Genomic DNA, 25,478 nt, shown 5'->3' with positions numbered 1-25,478 from the left:
GTAATGTGGTGTAATCATTGCTGTTATGGAGAAGTGTACAAAGTGCTGTCAGTACACACTTAAGGGCTTAATTAATTCTTCCAGTGAAGAAGGAGATTGGAAAGGAGCAAGAAAGGGAAGAAACAGAGGTTTAAGAGTTACAGAGAAGCTGCAAAGATGCTGGACCTTGAAAAATTAGTAGAATTCACTGGGCAGGTGATGGAAGAGAAATGCATTCTAAAATAGCTAAGAGAATAATTCAAGCCCAAGCCTTGAGGATTAAAGGCATTCACTACTTTTAATGAAAAGTCAGTGAGTTAATTGATGTGACTAGAGGGAACTGAACCTGAACCAGGTGAAGTGGTAAAACAGAAAAGTTGGCTGGAGCAGATTGTGAGGCCCTGAAAGTCAGCCTAACACCTTATTTTATCTCCTTCCCTTTTCTATTTTTGGCTTTATTCTACAGATAATTAGGCTTTCCCAGTCCATTTAAGTTAACATAGGGCTTCCCTGGTGGCCTAGATTGGTAGATAATCCGCCTGCAATGCAGGAGACCTGGGTTTGATCCCTGGGTTGGGAAGATCCCCCAGAGGAGGGCATGGCAACTCACTCCAGTGTTTTTGCCTGGAGAATCCCCATGGACAGAGGAGCCTGGTGGACTGCAGTCCATGGGGTCACAGAGAGTTGGACACAACTGAGTGACTAAGCACACACAGTTCCTACTACCGTCATTTTATTTCCCAGGAATTATCTTTGACTTTTTTCACTATTTTCCTTCCTACGCACATTCTCATGTTAGTTATTACGTATACATCTCTTTGTTTCCACTCCCACAGTCACCACCATGGTCACTTTCCTAGGATCTCCTTTCTGTTTCTTTTGTTCATTTTTGATACTGCATTTTTCCATTCCTAGTACTTTAGCATGTATCTATTTTGTTTATTCAAAGTAGCTTTATACAGTAATCAAAATAATTCCTGCATCAGGGAATCTAAAAAAAATGTGGAGAGCCATTTGTAAAAAACAAAAACTCTATTACAAAGTTTATTAACTCTTATCTCAACTTCATTCAAGGAAATTCTCCGTGTACTGGTGTAGAATATATTGCTGAGTGAAAACAAGGGACAGCAGAGTATAGTATATTGCCTTTTGTGTCAGAAAGCAGAGGGATATTAGGATATAGATACTATTTGCTTACATTTGCATAGAGAAGCTGAAAAACTATAGGAGAAATAAATAGCCAAAGAAGCAGGTGGAAATGGGGTAGAAAAGGACAGGAGTGAGGACAGGTCTCACTATATTTACCTTTTCATGTTTTGATTTTCAAGCTGAGTATTTCATCTTTTTAAAGCTCTGGCCTTGTATGCCACTGTGGAGGAGTGGGATTGGGGGGTTGATCACCTGTTGCCTCATGTATGAAATCACTGCTGAATCTGCCATTCAGATCTATCCACTCTGATCATGCCTGATATGATCCCTTTAACCAGGGCTTTCCTGGTGGCTCAGACAGTAAAGAATCCACCTGTAGTTGAGAGACCTGGGTTTTGATCCCCGGAAAAGGGGATGGCTACCCACTCCAGATTCTTCAGCCTGCAGAATCCCGTGGACAGAGGAGCCTGGAGAGCTATAGTCCATGGGGTTGCAAAGAGTTGGACACAACTGAGCAACTAACACACACACACACACACACACACACACACACACACGCGTGGGCAGAGGAGCCTGGTCAGACACAACTGAGCGACTAACACACACACAGGCATACTCACACACATACACGATTCCTTTAAGTGAAATGAACTGTCTATCCACGTCCCCAAATCACTTTCAGAACAACTCAGAATTCATCACTTCCTTCTCTACAACTGGTTAATATTTATTTCATTCTATCATCTTAATTTAATGTTTATTTCTATCCTGTATTTATATTTTGATTCTTTATTGATATCTCTGTGTTCTCATTTATTTCATTAATGATTTCTACTTAGATTGGTAACACCTTCAGTAGTAAAGCATGTTCTTGTCTCTCGTCTTATCTAAAGCATAATCTAATAGATACTTCATGATTTTTATATACCTTGGATTATCCTAACATGTTAATTTCATTTAGATAATTTTAATCAACAGATTTTAAATGAGAAAACCTGCTGTACAGAAAAGCAAAGTTTGACTACTTTTGCATTATCTAAAGTTCAAAGTATTTAGTGGGAAAATTAATGAGGAACAGTTTAAGCCATCGAAAATAATCAGGATAACTTTCTGTCTAGTTAGGATAAAAATGTATGGATTTACTCACTAAAAAGTAAACATAACTTGACCACTTGACATTAATTTGCATGTAACAGTGTTACTTGTATGGCAGTTACTTATTAATACAATAATTGAGATTTGTGTGATTTTCGTCTTTGTTAACATACGACATGCAGAGTTATTCTAAATTTATAAGTCAAATGAAATAATCTCATTTTGTACACTAAGTGTATGGTTAAAAGTAAAATAAAGTAAAAGTAAATTTTACTAGGAAATTAACATTTGTTTTTAAAATTGATCATAGAAAATAGGCACTAGTAAGCAGAGAGGTTTTTATTGTTTAATGTTCTCTAATCTGATACTTATTCTGAAACAGGCAAGAAAACTGGATGTGTATTTTGAATATGAAGAAAAAATAATGAGCAAAACTACTCTGGATAAATCTCTTCTAGATATAATATCAGACCCTGATGGTATGTATCATAAATTTGAGGTTAATATAAGTTTTTCATCTGATGAATCCAGCATTTCAATTTGAGTAAAATTTGAATAGAATTATTGTTTTTCTCACAATCTTTGCTATTAATGAGATAATTAAATGAGCTATTTCCTGTTGAGAAGTTTGTAGCATGGCAGTTCCTAAATTAGAAAAATTATTTGCATTTTATTGAACTTTTCTTTGAAGGTATGCTTTATTAATGTATTAGTATATAAGCACTTTTCATATTCATTTGTTTAAAGTGATACATTTGAAGCTCAATTTCTGCTGGCTTAGGCAAGATTTGAAGGTAAAACATTCAAACCAAGCATGACACACATTCTACTTTGGTTTAACCCTATAGAGCTTCCTAAAAAGATGTATCAGTATCTAAAACTGAATTCTGTTTTAAATACTTGGGCAGTTCACTTTTAAAGAAACTCTGTAGACAGTCTATTTATATTTATCTACATATGTGTTTGTTAGATTTTCTTTAAACAAGATATAACTATTTGTACTTAGAATATATAATCTAATTATTGTGTTCAATTACAATGATCATAAACATAGAGTTTTAGCCTCTAAAATTCTCTAGAGACTTGTTGATAATTTCAGAAGAGTTTTCAATTCAGATCTCAGCTCTTTTCAAAAATGAATAAAAATCACATAAGCTATTAAGCTTCTATTTTACATACAAGTTCTTCAGCTGATAATGGTTTTTGAGTTATTATTTTGGTTATGACTTTTAGATTTTATATCAAGTTGGAAGGTAATAAACAATTTTTTTGAAATGTTTGTAATTAAAGGGTTCTATGCATAAAAATTTCTGAGAATCCCTAGTATTGCTCACACTTATAAAAAGCTAGATTTGTGAGGAGAACATAACATTTTGAAGGTATGTGTACTTTACGGTGAAAAAATATGTAACATATATCCAAGTCCATGACTTCAGAGCTATTTCTTGTTATTTACAATCAGTTTTGAGTAAAGTTTAAGCAAAAAATATGCTGATTAAAAAAACAATCAGAACCTTTTTCATTTCCCTTACTTTCTCAAACCAATTCATTTTTAAAGACATTAAGTAGAGCAGAGCAAGGTAGACATTCATGCACAGTGGCAGTCTAGTATCACTTTTGTTCTTTTAGTCACTAAGTCATGTTCAAGTTTTGTGACACCATGGACTGTAGCCCTCCAGGTTCCTCTGTCCTTAGGATTTTCTAGGCAAGAATATTAGAGTGGGTTGCTCTTTCCTTCTCCAAGTACCGCTTTAGTCCAGAACAAGATGTCAGAACCCAAGCAGAATGAGAAGGCATCCACAGATCAGGTAGAGGGATGGTTGGTAATCTAACTTGAGGTATCAGAGTCCCAAGTGAGGTGAGCAGGCTGTCCATATGTGGGAGCAGTTTCGTCCTGGAGTCTGAGGGCTCATATCAGATTAAGGAGGGTGACCCTGCATAGGACAAACCAGGCATGGGCTCAGACGGGATGAGAAGTATAGCCAGCCATATGTGTGTGTCCATTGTGGGGGATCAGAACCAGATTGGAGTGAGATGACATCTATGCAGGCAAGCAGACAGTAGCAGAGTTACGATATTTGTTACGTACAGGGGACTGGTTAAATAAGTAAATATATCAGATAATATAATGGGAGCGAGATTTCCCATTGTCAGAGATGAAAGTTACAAATATTAAAAGGAAGAAAACTAGAATGAAACCTGTAATATTGGAATTGGAAGTGCCGGTGTGGACTTGGTATTTTCACTGAATACATGTCAAATACAGAAGTAACTATAGATTTTATATGTGTGTGTACTCAAATATATGCATTCCCTAGTTCTGCCGCTTGAGCAGGATGAGGAGCAACAGTTCTCCAGTAGTAGAATTTTTAGCTTCTGTATTCCACTTTCCTCTAGGACTCATTGGCAAAATAAATGGTTGATTCTAGGAAGAGGAAGTACAAAATAAGCCTGAAACATTGTGTTGTATCAAAAAGCAAGGAAAGTACTCAAAACATGATGGAATGTGTCAAAAAGACCCCAAAAGTCAGCTTGAAGAGGCCGCCAATGGCCAGATCATGACAGTACCAAAATAAATGATGATGATAACAGATTATAACATACTGAATGAAATAGGAAGCCATGAGTCCATGCAGATGTAATTAATGAATAAATAGAAATTTTCCAGATTATGTACACAGTTTCAAAGTACCTCCCTACAAAATACTTATTACTTACAGAGGAAGAAAAATAACTTGATAGAGGAGAAGCCTGATAGATGCCTTATTAGGTAATCACATTAAACATCACCAATAATGAGTCATACTGAAATAGTGTACCACCCAAAAGATTCAGTATAAAAATACAGTATCACTTTTGTTGTATTCCTGTCAAAGATGTACAGCCTGAATCTAATCATGAGGAAATTCAGTCAAAAATTAATTGTGGAGTATTCTACCAAAAGGAAGGAAAAAAATAGCCTATAATCCTTATCAAGGCCATGAAGTCAAGAAAGACTTGAGGAACTGTTTCATACAGAAGACAACTGTATGTAAGAGATGACAGCTCTTTGCAGCAACACATGATTCTTTTTCCCATAAAGGATATTATAGAGACAGTAGGTGAAACTTGGAGTGACATCTAAGGATTAGATAGTAGTAACGGACCAACACTAATTTTCTGATTTTGATATGTTATTATCTTCTGTTATTTTGAAGTTACTATATTTGGAGAATGTCCTTAACATTTGGGAATGGTGGGAAGGCAGTTCAACACCTTACTCTCAAATTTTCCAGGGAGAAAAAAGCTCTCTGAATTATACTTAAAACTGTTCTCTGAAGTATCAAATTATTCAGTGAGGAAACTCTGCCTTTAAAATAGCAGTTGTAGTAGAAACTTGGATGTGACTGGAGGATCCAGCCTTTAGCTGCTAGCTCCAGACTCTGGAGTACTCACAGTTGTAAAGGATACATTTTTCCAATTTCCATTTAGTTCCTCTGTGACTAATGTCATTATAAGCATTGCATGCCCTCCAATTCTTAGTATCCCATGACTTAAAAACTTTAGCAGAGGCTTTAGGGCATTGACCCTGTTGGAATTATAAATATGTTTCTCCTTGTTGAAGAGTGGGAACTGTTCCTTCTCTGAGCAGAATAAGCACCTACTCTTAAAAAAGGGGGAATATCAATAGCCTCAGATATATGGATGACACCACCCTTATGGCAGAAAGTGAAGAAGAACTAAAAAGCCTCTTGATGAAAGTGAAAGAGGAGAGTGAAAAAGTTGGCTTAAAGCTCAACATTCAGAAAACTAAGATCGTGGCATCTGGTCCCATCACTTCATGGCAAATAGATGGGGAAACAGTGGAAACAATGGCTGACTTTATTTCTCTGGGCTCCAAAATCACTGCAGATGGTGATTGCAGCCATAAAATTAAAAGACACTTACTCCTTGGAAGGAAAGTTATGACCAACCTAGACAGCATTATTAAAAAGCAGAGACATTACTTGGCCAACAAAGGTCTGTCTAGTCAAGGCTATGGTTTTTCCAGTGGTCATGTATGGATGTGAGAGTTGGACTGTGAAGAAAGCTGAGCACCGAAGAATTGATGGTTTTGAACTGTGGTGTTGGAGAAGACTCTTGAAAGTCCCTTGGACTGCAAGGAGATCCAACCAGTCCATCCTAAAGGAGATCAGTCCTGGGTGTTCATTGGAAGGACTGATGTTGAAGCTATAACTCCAGTACTTTGGCCACCTGATGCAAAGAGCTGACTCATTTGGAAAGACCCTGATGCTGGGAAAGATTGAAGGCAGGAGGAGAAGGGGACAACAGAGTATGAGATGGTTGGATGGCATCACCGACTTGATGGACATGCGTTTGGGTAGACTTCGGGATTTGGTGATGGACAGGGAGGCCTGGCGTGCAGAGTCAGAGACGACTGAGCAACTGAACTGAACTTAGAAAAGGCCATGCTATATGCTGAGGATATTAAAAGCAACAGCAGGGACCCACAAGTCCCTATAACTCTGAGGGAGGGAAACCTTTCTCTCATATCTTAGGAGCCCTTACCCCAAGAGACTACAGCAAACCTCATTCATCTTTCTTTCTTTGTCCTCTAACTGCTTTGTCATAGCTGCAGGAAATGGAACAGGGTAACTAAAGCCAAAGCTTTCTGGCTGGAGCACCAAAAAGGGAAGACCAAGGAAACTGGAAAGTACCAGAGAGGTTACAGAAGGAAGGAAGGAGCTCAGGAAAGCAACCCCATAAAGTTGTTAATGAATTCCTGGGCTCGCCTCTGAGTTGTTCATGCCTAAATCTGATCCTACACAGCAATTCCAAGGACTGAAAGGTGAAGGACAAGATGACCTCCAAATTCGTATACTGGCCGCTGGGCAGTGGGACAGAGCCGAGTAGCACTGCAGACGTTTTGAAAATAGAGTCCATGATAGAACCACAACTCACGGAGGCTGGTAGGAACTTTGGCCTGAACCCAGACAGGCTAATTACCTGTTAAAACAAAAATATCAGCTTTATCCTAGGATTTAAACAAGACCCTTCATCCTGTAGCCTACTTCAGAATGTTTAAAATACAGTATCTATTTGTAAACATAAGAACTTAGGACAGCCTGAGTTTTTATTACCAAGAATCATCTTTATTACCAAGTCTTTGTCATATTTAGGGAGTAAGGATAATTTGAAGATAAAAAAAATCAATGCGTCATCAGTCAGTATGTTTTGAAAAAATTATTCTTGTTTTTATTCTATAGTGAAGTATAACAATTCTGAGTTCTTACATGTTGGTATACACTTTGAAGTGAGAATGCATATTGGTATTTGTTGAATAGTGAAACTGAGTTACCTATGAGAACTGTCTTATCACTTTGCACCAGAGCACACCCAGTAACTGAGGGGAGAATAAATATTCTCTGGACAGTCTCAGGCTTTGGATAATAGAAGTAGCTCAGAATACTCACTGCAAGCAAGAAATTTCTCTGAAATCTTCTATTTTGTCCTGAAATTGCAGGCAAATATAATCTGCATAATACAGTGGTATACTATACTATAGACATATGGTTTTTATAAATCTTCATAGACCTTTCAAAAGGAGGAGAAATACATATTTATTTAGTGGCTCCAATCTCAGAAGTATGACCTTGGGCTCAGTTAGATGATTTTAGCCAGCAAGGTTTCATAAACTAGTGCCTGGCGGGGCGAGCATGCAACTGGTTTCCTAGGATAGTCCCATTTTTATACCAAGTTGTCCTTGCTATGCTATGCTAAGTCACTTCAGTCGTGTCCGACTCTGTGCGACCCCATAAACGGCAGCCCACCAGGCTCCCCCGTCCCCGGGATTCTCCAGGCAAGAACACTGGAGTGGGTTGCCATTTCCTTCTCCAGTGCATGAAAGTGAAAAGAGAAAGTGAAGTCGCTCAGTTGTGTCCGACTCCTAGCGACCCCATGGACTGCAGCCTACCAAGCTCCTCCATCCATGGGATTTTCCAGGCAAGAGTTCTGGAGTGGGGTGCCATTGCCTTCTCCAAAGTTGTCCTTACATAAGTATTATTTAGCATCCCCCTTTGCATTTCAAAAGGGTATTGTTTTAGAATTATGTGATTATCCTACCTATATCATTTTTTTCGAGTTTATATCTGAAACATTAATCTCAACATTATAGACAGTTTGGAAGATAGACTGCAGATGGTAATCCTGTAGTCCTGTAGTATTTCATCTTTTTCCATATCTGTATTTTACATGATTTTAATTTAGTGCCTGTAACGTTAAATCATTTGAATCAAGCTTATTTTGTCACATTTATATATGCCTTGAGTTTATAGTCTTGACTATAATACATAACAACTGGAATTATGAAAGTCTTTTTTTTCCCTCATCTGTTTCCCCCTTTGTAGCAGGAACTCCAGAAGATAAAATGAGGCTGTTTCTTATCTATTACATAAGTGCACAGCAAGCGCCTTCTGAGGTATGTCCTCTGTATTCAGTTATTGGGAGGAAAGGGGGATACTTACTTGTTTCAAAAATAGAAGTAAAAACCACTATGGCCAAAATATCATTTCATTCCTTCCTTTAAAAGAAAAACAGTTTCTTAAGGCTAGTTCTATTTGCTGCTGAATTTTATAGCAGTATTTGTCACAAGAGAATGATTTACTGATGAAATATCTCACCACTTTTAAGTTGTTTGAACATGAACAGAATTCAGGTGGCCAAAATTCCTATTTCTGGAAATAACTATTCTAAACTAAGTTAACCAAGTTTTTGCTCTACTTTTTTTCAAAGATTGAACTTACCATTTCTCATGATGTGATGATCCTAGAAGTTCCATTTCTTTAAGCTGTAGCCACTAATACTTAAAAGAAATTAAGCTTTAACTGAAAAGTTTGGTAATATTTTGCGTTGTTTAAGACTAATGTCCTTTATAAAATACAAAGAAGTGACTCAGAGGAAAATAATTTAAGTTCCAAAAGTTATATAAATAATTTCATAAGATTAAACTTCAGATTCATATCTGTCATATGATTCATATAAAAATAGCATTGAAATTTTGTACTAAAGTAAAAAAAAAAAAAAGCTACTTTTATATTAGAATAAATTTCTAAGAATTATTGGAAAATGATCAGTTTTCCTTTCTAGATTTTTTTTTTCCCCCCTTAGTGGAAGAGTAGATTGTGGGATATTTTGTTATTTTCTTTTTCTTTAATGAGCCATCAACTGCTTTTGAGGGAAAAAAATTTTTAAGTGTGCAGAGGTAATGGACTTACTCTGAAGGAGAGCAGTGATTTTTGTATTGTTGCTGCATCGGAGACCTGTTCACTCTTTCTGATATTAACTTGTATAGTTTTACTAGATGAGCAGCTAGCGTAAGGACCTTGGGAAAGACGCCTAGAATGATAACAGCTGTTGCAAACTGCTTTCCCTTGCTGATAGCAATTATTTTTCTGATGTCTGGTAGATTGTGAGGCTTCTTTTTGTTTGACATGTTAAAACAGAAAAGTAAACCAGTATTTGCTTTATGTCAATTCTGCTTTATCCTAGGAATATGTCTCTTGACTTTTAATTTAGTTAGAAAGTTCAGTAGTCCCCCCTTATCCAAGGGAGAGATAATCCAAGACCCCCATTGGATGCCTGAAACCATGAATAGTACCAAATGCCCCCTCACTACCATATATACTGTTTTTTCCTATACATACATACTGATGATAAAAAGTTTAATTTATAAATTAGACACAGAGATGAACAAAAATGGCTAATAAAATAGAATAATTATAACAATATACCATAATAAAAAGTTATGTGAATGTGGACTCTCTTCAAAATACAGTTATTATACTCATTCTTCTCATGTTGATGATGTCAGCTGATAAAATGCCTGTGTGATGAGATGAAATGAGGTGAATGACATAGGCATTGAAACGTAGCGTTAGACTACTGTGGGCCTTCTGACATAAGGGGAATCATCTGCCTCAGCTGATCGTGTGTCATCAAGCCATGACGATGTTGATGGTTAGATGTCAGGAGCAGAGGATGTCACTGGTTGGGGCAGGACTGAGCAGGACAGCATAAGATATCATCGTGCTTTTCCAAACGGAGCACAATTTAAGACTCATGAATTGTTTGTTTCTGGGAATTTCCATTTAGTATTTTCAGACCTTTGTTGACCACAGGAGCTGGAACCTGGAAGGCAAAACTGCTAATGAGGGGTGACTACAATATAAGTTTCTTTCTAGAAAGATCTCTGTCATTAATGGGGGTGTATCTATAGCTTAAGGGATTCTAAAAACCTATTTATTATATTTTCTTAGGAATATATGAAAGTGCAAATTGCTCAGTTGTGTCCAGCTCTTTGCGATCCCATGGCCTATATAGTCCATGGAATTCTCCAGGCCAGAATACAGGAGTAGGTAGCCATTCCCTTCTCCAGAGGATCTTCCCAACCAGGGATTGAACCCAGGTCTCCCACATTGTAGGCGGATTCTTTACCAGTTGAGCCACAAGGGAAGTCCAAGAATACTGGAGTGGGTAGCCTATTCCTATTCCAGCAGATCTTCCTGACCCAGGAATCAAACCAGGGTCACCTGCGTTAAAGGCAGATTCTTTACCAACTGGGCTATCAGGGAAGCCCAGGAATTTATGATTTTATTTATTTTTGGTAAGAATTATGTCTTTTTATAAGTAATCATTAAGAGGCTTGGGGCAAATTTTGACTACTGATGTCAGATTGAAAGTGTTGGTTGCTCACTTGTGTCTGACTCTGCAACCTCATGGACTGTAAGCCACCAGGCTCCTCTGTCCATGGAATTCTCTAAGGCAGGAATACTGGAGTGGGTAGCCATTCCCATCTCCAGGGACTCTTCCCAACCCAGGGATCGAAACCGGGTCTCCTGCATTGCATGCAGATTCTTGACCATCTGAGCCACCAGGGAAGCTCACTGTCAGATTAACAGCTCCCAGAATATGAAGCAGCTCTGATTGATGGTGAGCTTAAAAGTTTCTTTTTCTTAGAAAAGTTTTATGATGGAGTTGCTGTGATAGCTCCCGTGACATAAATTCAACTGGACTTTACTCGTTAGGAAATAAAAGACTAAGAAAGAGAACTATTTAACTGTTAAAAAGTGTAGGTCACCAGCTGTTCAGTTAATAACTGGACATTTACAGTGAATATGAGATGGGACCACCTGATTCTGCAGTGATTCCCCTAAGTCAGCGTCACTGCCTTCATGTTTCCAGTTTTGAAATTGATCAAAAGTCTTGATCAATCCAGATCTTTCATTTAATGCTTATTCCAAGGACAAACAGTCTATGTCAACAGTGGAGGAAAAACTGACTCTGTTGGGCTTGCTGAGGGATGACAAAACACCATACTGCTTAGGTGATTTGGGAGCCTGTTAAAGGTAATTTTCATTGTATGTGATTTTTGTCTTGGTTACTCATTTGGGTGCTCCCTTAAGGTACCACTCCACTTACTTAGGTGCTCATGCCTTTAGTCTAACTTTTTGATTAATCAGATAACAGCAAACAAAATGGTCTGTTTCATGAAAGTAAAGGTTTTTGTCATATTCTTATTTCAGGCTGATTTGGAGCAGTACAAAAAAGCTTTAACTGATGCAGGATGCAACCTTAATCCCTTACAATATATCAAACAGTGGAAGTAAGTTTTGTTTTATTCTTAAGTTCCTGTCATTTAAGAAAGTATAGTGGAAGTCAAGTTCCAAGAAAACTGAAAATGTTACCAAGAAAATTTAACAGTGCCTTAGTATTTTTTGTTGTTGTTCAATGGCATAAATATGTATTTCCCCCCCACTTTTTCCACAACTTTATATAAAATAGTGCTGCCTTTTCTTTCTTTCTTTTTTTCCCCTATATTTTCTTCACTGGTGTGAGATGAAAAAGTCAAAGACTGAAATGTTTTGGGTCAAATGGCTCTAAAACATTTTTAAGATGTTTTAATTTCACTAGTAATTAGAGAAATGCAGATAAATATAATGCAAAGATTTAGAAAATGTGCCAAGGATCCAGGAAAATTGATGCGTTTGTACTCCACTATTAGAAATATAAATTGTCAAAATTTTGCTCACTGGTATAAAAGGTATTTTTAAAAGGAATAGTTTTGACCTAGCTTTCTCTTAAGAATTAATCCCAAAAAAGAAACTAGAGTTACAAAATCTTAGAAGCAGTTATAATAATCAAATTTTGAAAATCAACCAGATTGTCAAGGAATAGGGTTGAAATTATATCATTTCTACAAGGAATGCCACTGAATCATTACAAATCATGTTGTGGGTTGATTCAGCAGAAGGGGGCGAAGAGGGGTGCTCGGAAGGGGCCCTCGGCTCCCTCCCCTGGAGGCAGAGAGGGCTGGGGCCTTGGTGAATGGCTTTCTTGCTGGCCACTTGAGGAATGATTAGACCCACTCCTGGAGGGTCTGGAAGAGGGTCTGGCTCCCATCCCTGAGTTCCCAGGGACCCTGCTGCTTGCCCAGGCCTTGGGCATGAGTGTGATTCTCTCCTTGCCTCCATCCCGTCACCCCCTGGGGGTTTGGATTCAGGATTTGTTCCTAGTGTCCAAGACTTTAATAAGAAACTGATGCTTACCTACAGATCTTGATAGAACAGTTGAAGCTTTTTGATGACAAACTTCAAAACTGCAAACAAAGATGATGAACAGAGAAAGGAAATTGAAACCCTCAAAGAGACAACAAATAGCATGATAGAATCAATTAAACACTGCATTGTGTTGCTGCAGATTGCTAAAGACCAGTATATTGCAGAGAATCATGCAGATAGAATTATAAGTACTATTAATTCTGTGGATGCAATAGTCCCTTGGAACCTGTGGTCAACACAATGCCTTCCCAGACTGTCTTACCTCCAGAACTACTCAGAGGTTCTGTAAGTCAGAGCAGCATCCATCTTCTCTACCAGTTGGACCTGTATTAGCAACCTTGGGACATTATCAGACTCCGACACCAAATAGTGCAGTGGCCACTCACCACCTAGTAGTAGTCTGATTTATCCAAGCCATGTCAACTTGTCTCCAAACAAAGTCCCAGAGTGCTCTTACTCTAGCAGTGAAGATGAATTCTATGATACAGATGAGTTCCATCAGAGTGGCTCATCCCCAAAACACTTAATAGATTCCTCTGGATCTATTGATCCAGTCTTGACACACAGCTGCTCGGGAAATAGTCTAAAGCACCCAGATACCACAGAATCACTTAATTCTTCCATGTCCAATGGAACAAGTGATGCTGACCTTTTCGATTCACGTGATGATAGAAATGATGAAGAGGAGGCAAGGTCAGTGGAAGAGCACAAAAGCGTTATCATGCATCTGTTGTCACAGGTTAGACTTGGATCTTACAAAGGTAGTTCTTCCAACATTTATTCTTGAAAAAAGATCTCTTTTAGAAACATATGCAGAGTGTTTTACACATCCGGACCTGTTTGTGAGTATTAGTGACCAGAAGGATGCCAGAGACCGAATGGTTCAGGTTGTGAAATGGTATCTCTCAACCTTTCATGCAGAAAGGAAAGGATCGGTTAACCAAAAAGCCATACAACCCCATTTTGGGAGAAGTCTTTCAGCGTCAGTGCACATTACCAAATGATACTGAAGAGAGTGCAGAGCTAGTTTCAGAAGGACCAGTTCCCTGGGTTTCCAAGAATAGTGTAACATCTGTGGCTGAACAGGTTTCTCATCATCCACCCATTTCAGCCTTTTATGCTGAATGTTTTATTAAGAAGATACAATTCCGTGCTCATATCTGGACCAAATCAAAATTCCTCGGGATGTCAGTTGGGGTGCACAACATAGGGCAGGGCTGTGTCTTGTGTCTAGAGCATGATGAACATTGTATTCTCACATTCCCCAGTGGTTACGGCAGGTCTGTCCTCATGGTGCCCTGGGTGGAACTAGGCAGAGAAAGCAATATTAATTGTTCCAAAACTGGCTATAGGGCAAATATCGTCTTCCACACTAAACCTTTCTATGGGGCCAGGAAACACAGAATTACCCCTGAGATTTTTTCTCCAAATGACAAGAAGTCTTTCTGCTCAATTGAAGGGGAATGAAATGGTGTAATGTATGCAAAATACTCGACAGGGGGAAATGCGGTTTTTATAGATACCAAGAAGTTGCCTATAATGAAGAAGAAAATGAGGAAGCTGGAAGATCAGAATGAATATGAATCCCGCTGCCTTTGGAAAGATGTCACTTTCAACTTAAAAATCAGAGACATTGATGTAGCAGCTGAAGCCAGGTATAGACTTGAAGAAAGACAAAGAGCAGAAGCCCAAAAAAGGAAGGAAAAGGAAATTCAATGGGAGACAAGGTTGTTTCATGAAGATGGAGAATGCTGGGTTTATGTTGAACCATTACTGAAACATCTTGGTGTTAATTAGGTTGGGAAACACAGAGTTTGTTCCTGGTTCCAGGGCAGGAGGCATAGTTAAGTGACAGTCTTCCTTTGGGAGACCCTATTCACTCCCTTCTTATTGCAGTGGTTCCTATCTCAGAGATAGTAGACTTTCTGATGCAGATGAACAATTAAAGCAAGCAAAGCTTCCCTTTTTCCTGTCTGGGAGTTATAGTGTTGATTTTGGTCTTGAGAAAAACTTGAGGTTTTGAAAACGATGTCTGCTCCTTTTCCAAATCTCATGGTGTAAATCCCAATCTTAAACTCTGCATTCTAGTACTGCTGTTGAGATGTACAACATTTGTTTCCTAGATCATATACTCTTGGGTTCTGTATACACATATATATTATATAGCTGGTGCCAGATTTTTTCATAAATACTCCACTTACTGTAAATATCAGTTCCTCTGAGTTTTAGAAAATTTAGCGCAGTGTATTAAAATCACATGTTAGGAAGTTTCATGGTCTCACCTAAAATAACTTTTATTTTGGAATTGAACTATTATTAAATTGTATCTAACTCTGCCACAGTTTAATTATACTCAGTGCTTTTAAGGCTTCATAAAGTAATTTTCCAACAACCACAAAAAAATCATGTTGTGGAAGACTTGTTCAGTGACCATCGGGAAATGGCCATGTATGTTATAAAGTGAAAATATAGTTTACTATTCAGTGATTTGTTTGATAAATAACTTCCTTTGTCTCAGTGACTAGGGACTCTTCTAAACATTAAGACTATAATAATGAATTTGCTAGGGAAGGCCTCGGCTTTCATTGAATTTACATTTGTGTTGAACAATATGTCAACAAGCAAATGAATGAGCAGAGTTGTGTTAAACCATATTCACCATATTAAGTGATATAAAGAAAATAAAACTAAGTGATAAGATCTTAATTTGTTGGGGGTATTAGCTAAAATTTGTTGAGATCAGGGAAAGCCTCTGGGTAGGCAGCCCTTGAGCCAAACTTGGTTTTTATGGTGTAATCCTCTCTTACCTTTCCGTTTATCTGCCTGCATGTGCGCGTGTGTGTGTGTGCGCATGTGTGTGTGTGTATAGATATACACATATATACATATAAAGCATAACTAAAATGACATTCACTTAAATGCTAATAGTGGGTAAATCCAAGAAGTAGAATTTTTTTTTACCTTTTGGGTTCTTTATTTTCCAAATTTTCTTCAGTAATACTTTTAAATTATTTCTTAAAATAATTATTTTTTTAAGAGTAGGGGATTGAATATGCTTTTTTACCTCAGCTGTATCAAAAAATATGCATGGTATGAGACACATACCAGATTGTTAACAGCAGATATCTCTGAATTGTGAGTTTACGAGTGCTTTTTATTATCTATACTTTTGTTTGTTTTTTCAAGTTTTGCTTTTATTTCATTGTGTTCTTATAGTAAAAAAAGTAGACAACAAACCTTAGTTTAACAGAAGGTACTGGAAACCATCTTTTCCGATTTTTATAACATGTACACTTAACACATTTGGCTGTGTCGTATGTGTCGTTGTGTTTTACATTATGTGGATCCCTAATCAAACATTTGATGTTAAAAGAGGGAAGACAGTCTTGGTTATAAAATATACAATTTCTGATTCGTAACATTTTTCTTTCTCATTATAAGGGTTATACCAGTTTATTGAAGAATATTTTAGAAAACTGAGAAAGGTAGAAACAAAGTAAAAATTTACCTCTAATCTCCCCATTCAAAGTCTACAAGTAACCTTTAGTGTTTATCCTTTTATGCATATTACATGTTTTTCAATCAGGAAGTCATTGTTACAGATGCAGTTTGTGATCTAGTTTTCCATTAACTTTAATCATGCCAGTTTTTCATTGTCTTAAATACAGCAGACCCTAGAACAACCTGGGGGTTAGGGATGCCAACCCTCCACACAGTTAAAAATCAAAGTATTACTTAACAATGGGCTGGCCCTCAGTATCCCTGGTTCCTCATTTGAGGATTCAGCCAACCACAGATCATGTAGTACTGCAATATGTATTTATTGACAAAAATATAAGTGGACCTGCACAGTTCCAAGCCCATGTGGCTTAAGGATCAGCTACAGTCTCCAATGGTTGTATTTAGTATTTGCTTGATATTCAGCCATATAAATGTAATACTCTTTATTTAATCCCTTTATTGCTTAGATATAACATATTATTTATATTTAGATATTGTTGTTTCTAGTGAAAAGTAAATTTTTGTTAAAGGCAGAGATTCCAGTCTACTGCTGAAAACCATTGATTCACATCCTCCTTTCTGAACAAAATTGTGACTTTTGTGTTTGAAATTTCTCTAATGGTATCAGCAAATTTTGTCCAGATTGAAATAGTGTATTTTTAGTGTTTCATCTTCAAATCTTAGTGATTTCCATTCTTTTTTTTTTTTTTACTTTCATAAGATGTTCTTGTATTTACATAGATAATTTTTTTCCATTGACTAAAGCATTGGAAATGATTAGGAATTATAAAAGAATACTGATTTGCATAAAAATGTTAATGGCATGCTGTTAAAACATTAAAGAATAGTGTGTACAATATAATACTGATTTTGTTTTTAAATCATATATGTTGTATATACATATGTCAAAAGATTAAAAGAATATATGCCAAAATCTTAACAGTGTTTACTTCTAAGTGGTAGAGGTCTTCTAGGAGCATTCTGTTTTCTGGATTCTCTGTAGTGAACATATTCCTAGAAGGAAAATATTTTTTTAATGCAGCTAAGTGCCATATTTTTGCCCAGCCTTCAAAAATTCTATAGCTAAAAACATTCTGTACATTTAGAAAGATCTGAAAATGACTGTAAAAGTGTGTAGGTAACTAAAAAGAAAAATCACTGAGTAGCAGAATTAGAATAGCAATAATAAAGAAAGTGATTTTGAGCTGAATCTTAAAAGGAAATGTACAGTTTTTATTGGAGAATACAGTGAATCTGTATCCCCAAAGGACAGGACAGTGTGAGTCAAGGCATGTGTCTGGGAATGTGGGAGTACGGAATGTGGAGAACAGTAAAGAGATTAATCAGTACATGATTGTTCTTTTAAAACAGAAAGTCTTTATTTCATGTTAATGATCCTTAAGTTTTAGGAACTAATAATGAATTAGTGGTTTTTAAAGAATTTTAGTGTTTTGGTAACAATTGCTCTGTACTTGAACATTATTTTTCATGGTTGCAGATTATGTAATCAGTGTTTGTATAATTGTGCTCATTGTATTGAAACATTGTATTAGTTGAAAAATTCTTTTCAGAAACTGCATAGTAAATCTTATGATTAGTTAGTAAATTTTTTAATGCCTAGTTAGTAAATGTTTCAGTGCTGTGATACTAAATGTTAGCTCAGCTAATTAACTTTTAAATATAACTTTCTTATTTCATAGGGCTTTTGCCAAGATGGCTTCAGCTCCCACCAGCTATGGCAACACCACCACTAAGCCAATGGGGTAAGTATTTTTAATAATTCTGATTGAAGAAGTCTAGTACTCCAGTCATAACTGGACTTTTATGCCTTGAAAACTGTGTGACATTTCATGTGCAGAAAGTTTTCATTGTGATATGGAGCAAATGTCAGCATGCTTTTTGGCTTCCTTAGGTAGGTTAACTTCTAATTTTAAAATGTAAATTAATGTATTTTACATGGTAGGGCTTCGTATGCTTCCTTGTTAAGACATTATGTTTTTCATTTTCAGAAGATACATGAATTTCTATCAGTGTTGATAATACAGACATTCAAGACCTAGCTTTTAGATGGAACTAGGCATAGTGCTAAATGATAGAGAGGAAGTACTCAGGGCTGGGTGTGACTTCTGACTCCCAAAAAATCCTGTACAGTATGTGTGATTTTCAAAGGAGCTGAACAAAGTGATTCTAACTGCTCTTTTCATTACCATACTAGCTTCAAATTCCTAGCTTATTTTTTGGAGCTTAGAACAGAAACATGAAACTGGAGGAAAACAGGTTTACCCTGGCCCCACTCTGAGCTGCCGATTTTAATGAAACAATTTCCAGAAAACCAAAGCACTTGGCCTAAGGCAGGAACATGTAAGCGCTCGGCAAAATGAATCCAGCTGGCCTCACCTTCAGACAGTGCTGTGCGGGTTACCACTCTTCTCCCTGAGCTACCTGGTACCTGGGAATCACCTCAGAACTAGTCAGTCCAACAGAGATTACGTTTTCTTGTTTCTGTTAAAGAAATGATTTCCATCCTGCTCATCTCCTCATTTCAGAGGGGAAGAGGACAGGATAGGGAAAATGAAAATATATTTGGAAAACTACTTACATGTATTTAATAAAATAGGCTTTCCAGTTTTCTGTCCTAAAACCTTACTGAATCTTAAAAGCCTATTAGATTTCTTATGGACTTTGTAGTTGAGGATTTTAATATAATGTGTTATAAGAAAATCTTGGATGATTGAAGGCCTTCCCTAGCCTTCTAATATCAAAATGCAAGATTTCCATTCTGTCCCACAAAATACCCTTTGATTCCACATAAAATACTTTTTGAACCACAAATATAAAACCAATATGGTAAGTCATTTGTGTTATTTTTGTTGGTAAAATACAGACACTGGACATTCTTACTGAGTTGAAGTAAAATTCATCGAGCATTTTGTGCTCTCACATTTTTATATGATAGATTTTGTGTACGGGACAGAAGAGTAAACAGTGCAGGACTAGATCTAGCAGCTATGATACAGAGAATATTGTAACTCCTGACCTATTCAGAAACTCCCAGACATACATGTTTTCAGTATGTCAGTGTGTTTTGAACTCCTAAAGTGAGTCGTCTTAATTACTATCTTTGTTAAATTGAATATAGTTGATTTACAATGTTGTGTTAATTTTTGCTGTACAGCAAAGTGATTCAGTTATAATGTATATACTTTTTTTAATATTCTGGATTACTATCTTTAATACATTGTTTTAACATTAAGACAGTCGGAAAATTCAAGGATTTCTCTTTAGCTAATAATTTACCTAAATATTGATATGTAGCTAAGGCTTAGCAATTAAAATATTCATTTTGAGGACAGCACTCTAGTTTTACATCTTATTGACTGGTCAGAATGTTTTTTTACTGTTTTATTGTTAAATAAATTTGTGGTAGTGATACCCATGGAAGTTAGACGTTCTCAGGTCACTTCTGTTCAATGAAAGCAAAGGTGGTAGGCACAGTGAGCTTCATCAGCGTGTGTTGTGTAATCAGACAAGCATTTTATCTGTAGTTAATCAGAGAGAGAACTTGTACTTAGTGCAATGCTCTTCTTTTGCACCTAGTCTCTTATCACGAGTCATGAATACTGGATCACAATTTGTGATGGAAGGAGTGAAGAACCTGGTATTGAAACAGCAAGTGAGTACAGCTGTTAGAAAATACACTGGTAACTTTTGAATATAAATGTTAACAGGTTGGTTGCTTAGCTCGAGCAGCTTCTAGATGTATTCAAGCACAAAATTAGGAATAAAATGAAATCAAGGGGTCCTTTACTGGTATGTTCAAGAATATGAGAGTATTTTACATATATAATTCAGAACTCGATAATTTTATGCTTTTTTTTAAAAATTTGCTCTTATGTTAATGACATTTTGATTTCCTTCATCAGGTTTGTGAAAATACGTTAACTGAAAAACATGAACTTAATCTTAAAATAATGAACTGTTACATAAATGCATATCATTTAAGTTTTAACATATATTAGGAGAATATTAAGTTAATAGTCTAAAAGCCTGTGTAAATTACAAGTATTTTAAATAGAATTTGTGTTGGGGAATAATGCAACTATAGCTTGATTTCACATTTCATTTTGGAATAATAGTTTTAAACATAAGACTTTTAATGGTGTTTGTATTTCTGTTGTTTTTCTGTTTTTCTAATATATAGATATTTCTGCTTCAGAGTGATCATTAATTGCTTTGGCTTCTTTTCAAACTGAACTTGTTTTTAACTTTTTGTTACGGAATTTTCAAACAAACATTAGTATGTCAGGCTCTCCTGAACCCTTCACCAAGCTTCAATACTCAACATGGTGCCATTCTTGTTTCATCTTTCCCACTTACATTTTTTTATTTGTTTTTAGGGATATTTTAAGGCAAATCTGAGACATAGTATTTCACACATAGATACTTCAGTTTGTGGTGAGAAGGATTTTAAAGGCCAATTAAGAAAAGAAATAGAATATCAGTTATTCAGATCTGAATATTGTTTACTTGTTTTCAGAATAAACTACATCTTTGTTTCTCTGAACTTCTTCCACACTTTTTATCTTTCTTACTATATTTACCTGTGATATTTTGTATTGATGTTGTTTATATTTTCTTTTTTTCCCACTTCTATTGACATACAGTTGACATATATTGTTTTTTGTTTTGCTTTTTTAATTTGTTTTTGGCTGTGCTGGGTCTTCATTGCTACATGCGGACTTTCTCTAGTTGCAGTACATGGGCTTCTCACTGAGGCAGCTTCTCTTGTCAAGCGTGGGCTCTGAGGCATGTGGACTTCAGTAGTTGAGGCACACAGGCTTATGAGTTGCCCCAGAGCATTTGGGAGCTCAGTTCCGAACCAGGGGAGCAAACCCATGTCCCCTGCATTGGCAGGCAGATTCCTAACCACTGGACCACCAGGGAAGCCCCAACATGTATTGTTTTACTTCTTGACAGAAAGAAATTTTTTTTCCCCATCTTTGAATTTTCCATAGCAGTGTGGAAAAGTATTCAATTTTTGTTTGAATAACTAAATAACATTGTATTGTAAAAACCTGTAGTGTTAATGAAGAACAGTGAAAAATCTTAATTTCTTAAGATTAAATTAAAAGGCTGATTACTTCCTAACTTTCCTTCAGAGACATTCCAGATTGCATTGCTTTCTAAGTACTTAAGAACACTTTTTAGCTTAATTATCCCTCTTCGGAATTATTTTCAGTCCTTCCCCTCTGTGTCTCTTCTGGTAATAGGCCACTACTGAATACTTAATCCACTTTCTAACTGGTTCTCAGTACTTCTGTGGGTCAGTTTATCTTTATTCTCTTGGACTGCTAAAGGTGAAAAGGCATAAAAACAGGTTGGACACATTAGTGCCCAACATACTGTACTTACAGTTGAACCTAGCACTTGTTAAAAAAAAAGTTACGACAGTTGTTAAAGTACAGTAAGGCAGACTTTATTCAGGAGGACCATTGTGAAAGGCCAACGTTGGGACCACTGCAATGGGGTTTTGAAGTCTGGGAGAGAGATTGGGCTTAACTCCAAATACATCAGGGAAAAGTGGGAAATTAGAGCTCAGTAGCAGGGTGTAGGTATCGGTGGATGGAAAATTACTAAGAGAAAACATCAGGGCTAAAGGAAGATTCTGGCTAAACCAGCCTAAAGGATTCTTGATGAAGGCAGGCTAATGAAATTGGACATCACCTGAGAGGTGGTAAAAGGTGAGGAAACTGAAAAGATATCAAGGATGGGGAGATACTGGGAGATGTAGGTTCTATCTGTAAACTGACTTAGCAGATTTCTTTCTAAAAGTGGATAATGCAAAGATGGACACAGAAGTCCAAAAGTCAAGGCCCAGTTGAAAAAGAGTTTGAAGAGCCTCAAAAAAGAGTATAGTCTTGTCTCGGAGAGAATCTAGTCATGCCACTCTGCTTATCATCAACTATGGACAGAATGATTTTATATGTGAGACAGAGGAGGGACCACTAGTTTCTAAGATTCTGTCTGACTTTTGTCAGGCACACTGGCTATTGTATGAGTTTGTTGTTGTTCAGTTGCCAGGTTGTGTCCTACTCTGCCTCATGGACTGAGCACACCAGGCTTCCCTGCCCCTCACCGTCTCACGGAGTTTGCCCAAGTTCATGTCCATTGAATAGGTGATGCCATCCAACCATCTCATCCTCTGTCACCCTCTTCTTCTTCTGCCTGCAACCTTTCCCAGCATCAGGGTCTTTTCCAGTAAGTCAGCTGTTTCCATCAGGTGGCCAAAGTATTGGAGCTTCAGCTTCCAAAGAGTATTCAGGGATGATTTCCTTTAAGATTGACTGGTTTGATCTCCTTGCTTTCAGAGGGACTCTTAAGAGTCTTTTCCAGCTCCACGGTTCAAAAGGATCAATTCTTGGTTGCTCTGCCTTCTTTATTGTCCAGCTCTCACATCCGTACATGACTACTAGAAAGACCATAGCCTTGACTATACGGACCTTTGTCAAAAAAGTGATGTCTCCACTTTTTAACACACCGTCTAGGTTTGTCATAGCTTTCCTTCCAAAAAGCAATCATCGTCTAATTTCATGACTGCAGTCACCATCCCTAGTGATTTTAGAGCCTAAGAAGAGGAAATCTGTCACTACTGTGACACCTTTTCCCCTTCTGTTTGCCATGAAGTTTTGGGGCCAGATGCCATGATCTTAGTTTTTGTAATATTTTTTTAATTTATTTATTCTTAATTGAAGGATAATTGCTTTGCAGTATGGTGTTGGTTTCTACCAAACATCAGTATGAACCAGCCATAGGTATACTCATGTCCCCTCCCACTTGAACATCTCTCCCACCTCCCGCCCCATTCCACCCCTCTAGGTTGTTACCACATTGGGTTTGAGTTCCCTGAGTCATACAGCAAATTCCCATTGGCTCTCTTGTAATATTGAGTTTTAAACATGCTTTTCTACTCTCCTCCTTCACCCTCATCAAGAGGCTCTTTAGTTCCTCTTCACTTTCTGCCATTAGAGTGGCACATATCTGAGGTTGTTGATATTTCTCCTGCCAATCTTGATTCCAGCTTGTAACTCATCCAGCCTGCCATTTCTCATGATGTGCTCAGCATACAAGTTAAATAAACAGGATGACAGTAAACAGCCTTGTCATACTCCTTTTTCAATCCTGAACCAGTCAGTTGTTCTATACAGAGCTGTAACTATTGCTTCTTGAACTGCACACAGATTTCTCAGGAAACAGGTAAGATGGTCTGCTATTCCCCTCTCAGTGGAAACAGTAGCTGACTTTATTTTTGGGGGACTCCAAAATCACTGCAGATGGTGACTGCAGCCATGAAATTAAAAGACGCTTACTCCTTGGAAGGAAAGTTATGACCAACCTAGACAGCATATTAAAAAGCAGAGACATTATTTTGCCAACAAAGGTCCGTCTTGTCAAGGTTATGGTTTTTCTAGTAGTCATGTATGGATGTGAGAGTTGGACTATAAAGAAAGCTGAGCGCCGCAGAATTGATGCTTTTGAACTGTGGTGTTGGAGAAGACTCTTGAGAGTCCCTTGGACTGCAAGGAGATCCAACCAGTCCATCCTAAAGGAGATCACTCCTGAATGTTCATTGGAAGGACTGATGTTGAAGCCGAAACTCCAATACTTTGGCTACCTGATGCGAAGAGCTGACTCATTTGAAAAGACCCTGATTTTGGGAAGGATTGAAGGCAGCAGGAGAAGGGGACGACAGAGGATGAGATGGTTGGATGGCATCACCAATCAATGGACATGAGTTTGGGTGAACTCCAGGAGTTGGTGATGGACAGGGAGGCTTGGTGTGCTGCGGTCCATGGGGTCACGAAGAGTCAGACACAACTGAGCAACTGAACTGAAGAGTTTTCTACAGTTTGTTATGATCCACACAGTCCACAGCTTTAGTGTAGTCAATTTCTGGAATTCTCTTGCCTTCTCTGTGATCCAGTGGATGTTGGCTATATGATCTCTAGTTCCTCTGACTTTTCTAAACCCAGCTTGAACATCTGGATGTTCTCAGTTCACGTACTGCTGAAGCCTAGCTTGAAGGGATTTGAACGTAACCTTACTAGCATGGGAGGTGAGGGCAGTTGTCTAGTGGTTTGAGCATTCTTCAGTGCTGCTCTTCTTGGAAATTGGGATGAGGACTGACCTTTTCCAGTTTTGTGGCCAGTGCTAGGTTTTCCAAATTTGCTGACATAATGTGTACAGCACTTTAATGGCATCATCTTTTAGGATTTAAATAGCTCTGCTGGAATTCTGTCATTTCCACTGGCTTTATTGGCAGCAGTGCTTCCTAAGGCCCACTTGACTTCACACTCCAGGATGTTTGGCTCTGAGTGAGAGACTACACCATTGTGGTTATCTGGGTTATTAAGACCTTTTTTGGTATAGTTCTTCTTTCCATCTCTTCTTGATCTCTTCTGCTTCTGTTAGGTTTTTACCATTTCTGTCGTTTATTTGGCCCATCTGTGGATGGAATGTTCCTTTGATATGTCCAGTTTTCTTGAAGAGATCTCTATTCTTTCCCATTCTGTTGTTATCCTCTGTATCTTTTCAGTGTTCACTGAAGAAGGCCTTCTCTTGTTTCTCCTTGCTATTCTCTGAAGCTGCCTTTAGTTGGGTGTACCTTTCCCTTTCTCCCTTGCTTTTCACTTCTGTTCTTTCCTCAGCTATTTGTAAAACCTCCTCAGACAACCACTTCGCCTTCTCATATTTCTGTTTTTTGGCATGGTTTTGTTCGCTGCCTCCTATGCAATATTACGGACCTCTGTCCATAGTTCTTCAGGCACTCTCTTTACTAGATCTAATCCCTTGAATCTCTTTGTCACTGCCACTGCATATTCATAGGGAATTTGATTTAAGTTGTACCTGACTGGCCTAGTGGTTTTGCCCACTTTCTTTAAGCCTGAATTTTGCTATAAGGAGGTGATGATCTGAGCCACAGTCAGCTCCCAGTCTTGTTTTTGCTGACTGTATAGAGCTTCTCCATCTTTGGCTACAAAGAATGTAATCAGTCTGATTTCGGTATTGACCATTTGGTGATGTCCATATGTAAAGTTGTCTCTTGTGTTGTTGAAAAAGGGTGTTTGCTATGACCAGTGTGTTCTCTCTTGGCAGAATTGT

General features: G+C 37.5%; 1 protein-coding gene and 1 pseudogene across 2 annotated transcripts in view; both read left to right on the top strand.

Moving 5' to 3' along the window:
• The window catches only part of SCFD1 (sec1 family domain containing 1), a 112,256-nt gene that overhangs the window by 60,059 nt on the left and 26,719 nt on the right, over positions 1–25,478 (top strand). For both annotated transcript variants that reach the window (XM_025271511.3, XM_044932964.2), the window contains exons 15-19: positions 2,606–2,702; positions 8,610–8,680; positions 11,784–11,863; positions 18,020–18,082; positions 19,917–19,992. In XM_025271511.3, coding sequence (XP_025127296.1) covers positions 2,606–2,702; positions 8,610–8,680; positions 11,784–11,863; positions 18,020–18,082; positions 19,917–19,992 — 387 coding nt within the window. The remainder of the gene's footprint in view (positions 1–2,605; positions 2,703–8,609; positions 8,681–11,783; positions 11,864–18,019; positions 18,083–19,916; positions 19,993–25,478) is intronic.
• LOC112580911 lies at positions 11,870–18,013 on the top strand (annotated as a pseudogene).

The sequence above is a fragment of the Bubalus bubalis genome, chromosome 20 (genome assembly GCF_019923935.1).
Source record: "Bubalus bubalis isolate 160015118507 breed Murrah chromosome 20, NDDB_SH_1, whole genome shotgun sequence".
NCBI lineage: Eukaryota > Metazoa > Chordata > Mammalia > Artiodactyla > Bovidae > Bubalus > Bubalus bubalis.
The sequence above is the reverse complement of the archived record's forward strand: the minus strand, read 5'-3'. Positions and strand labels throughout refer to the sequence as shown.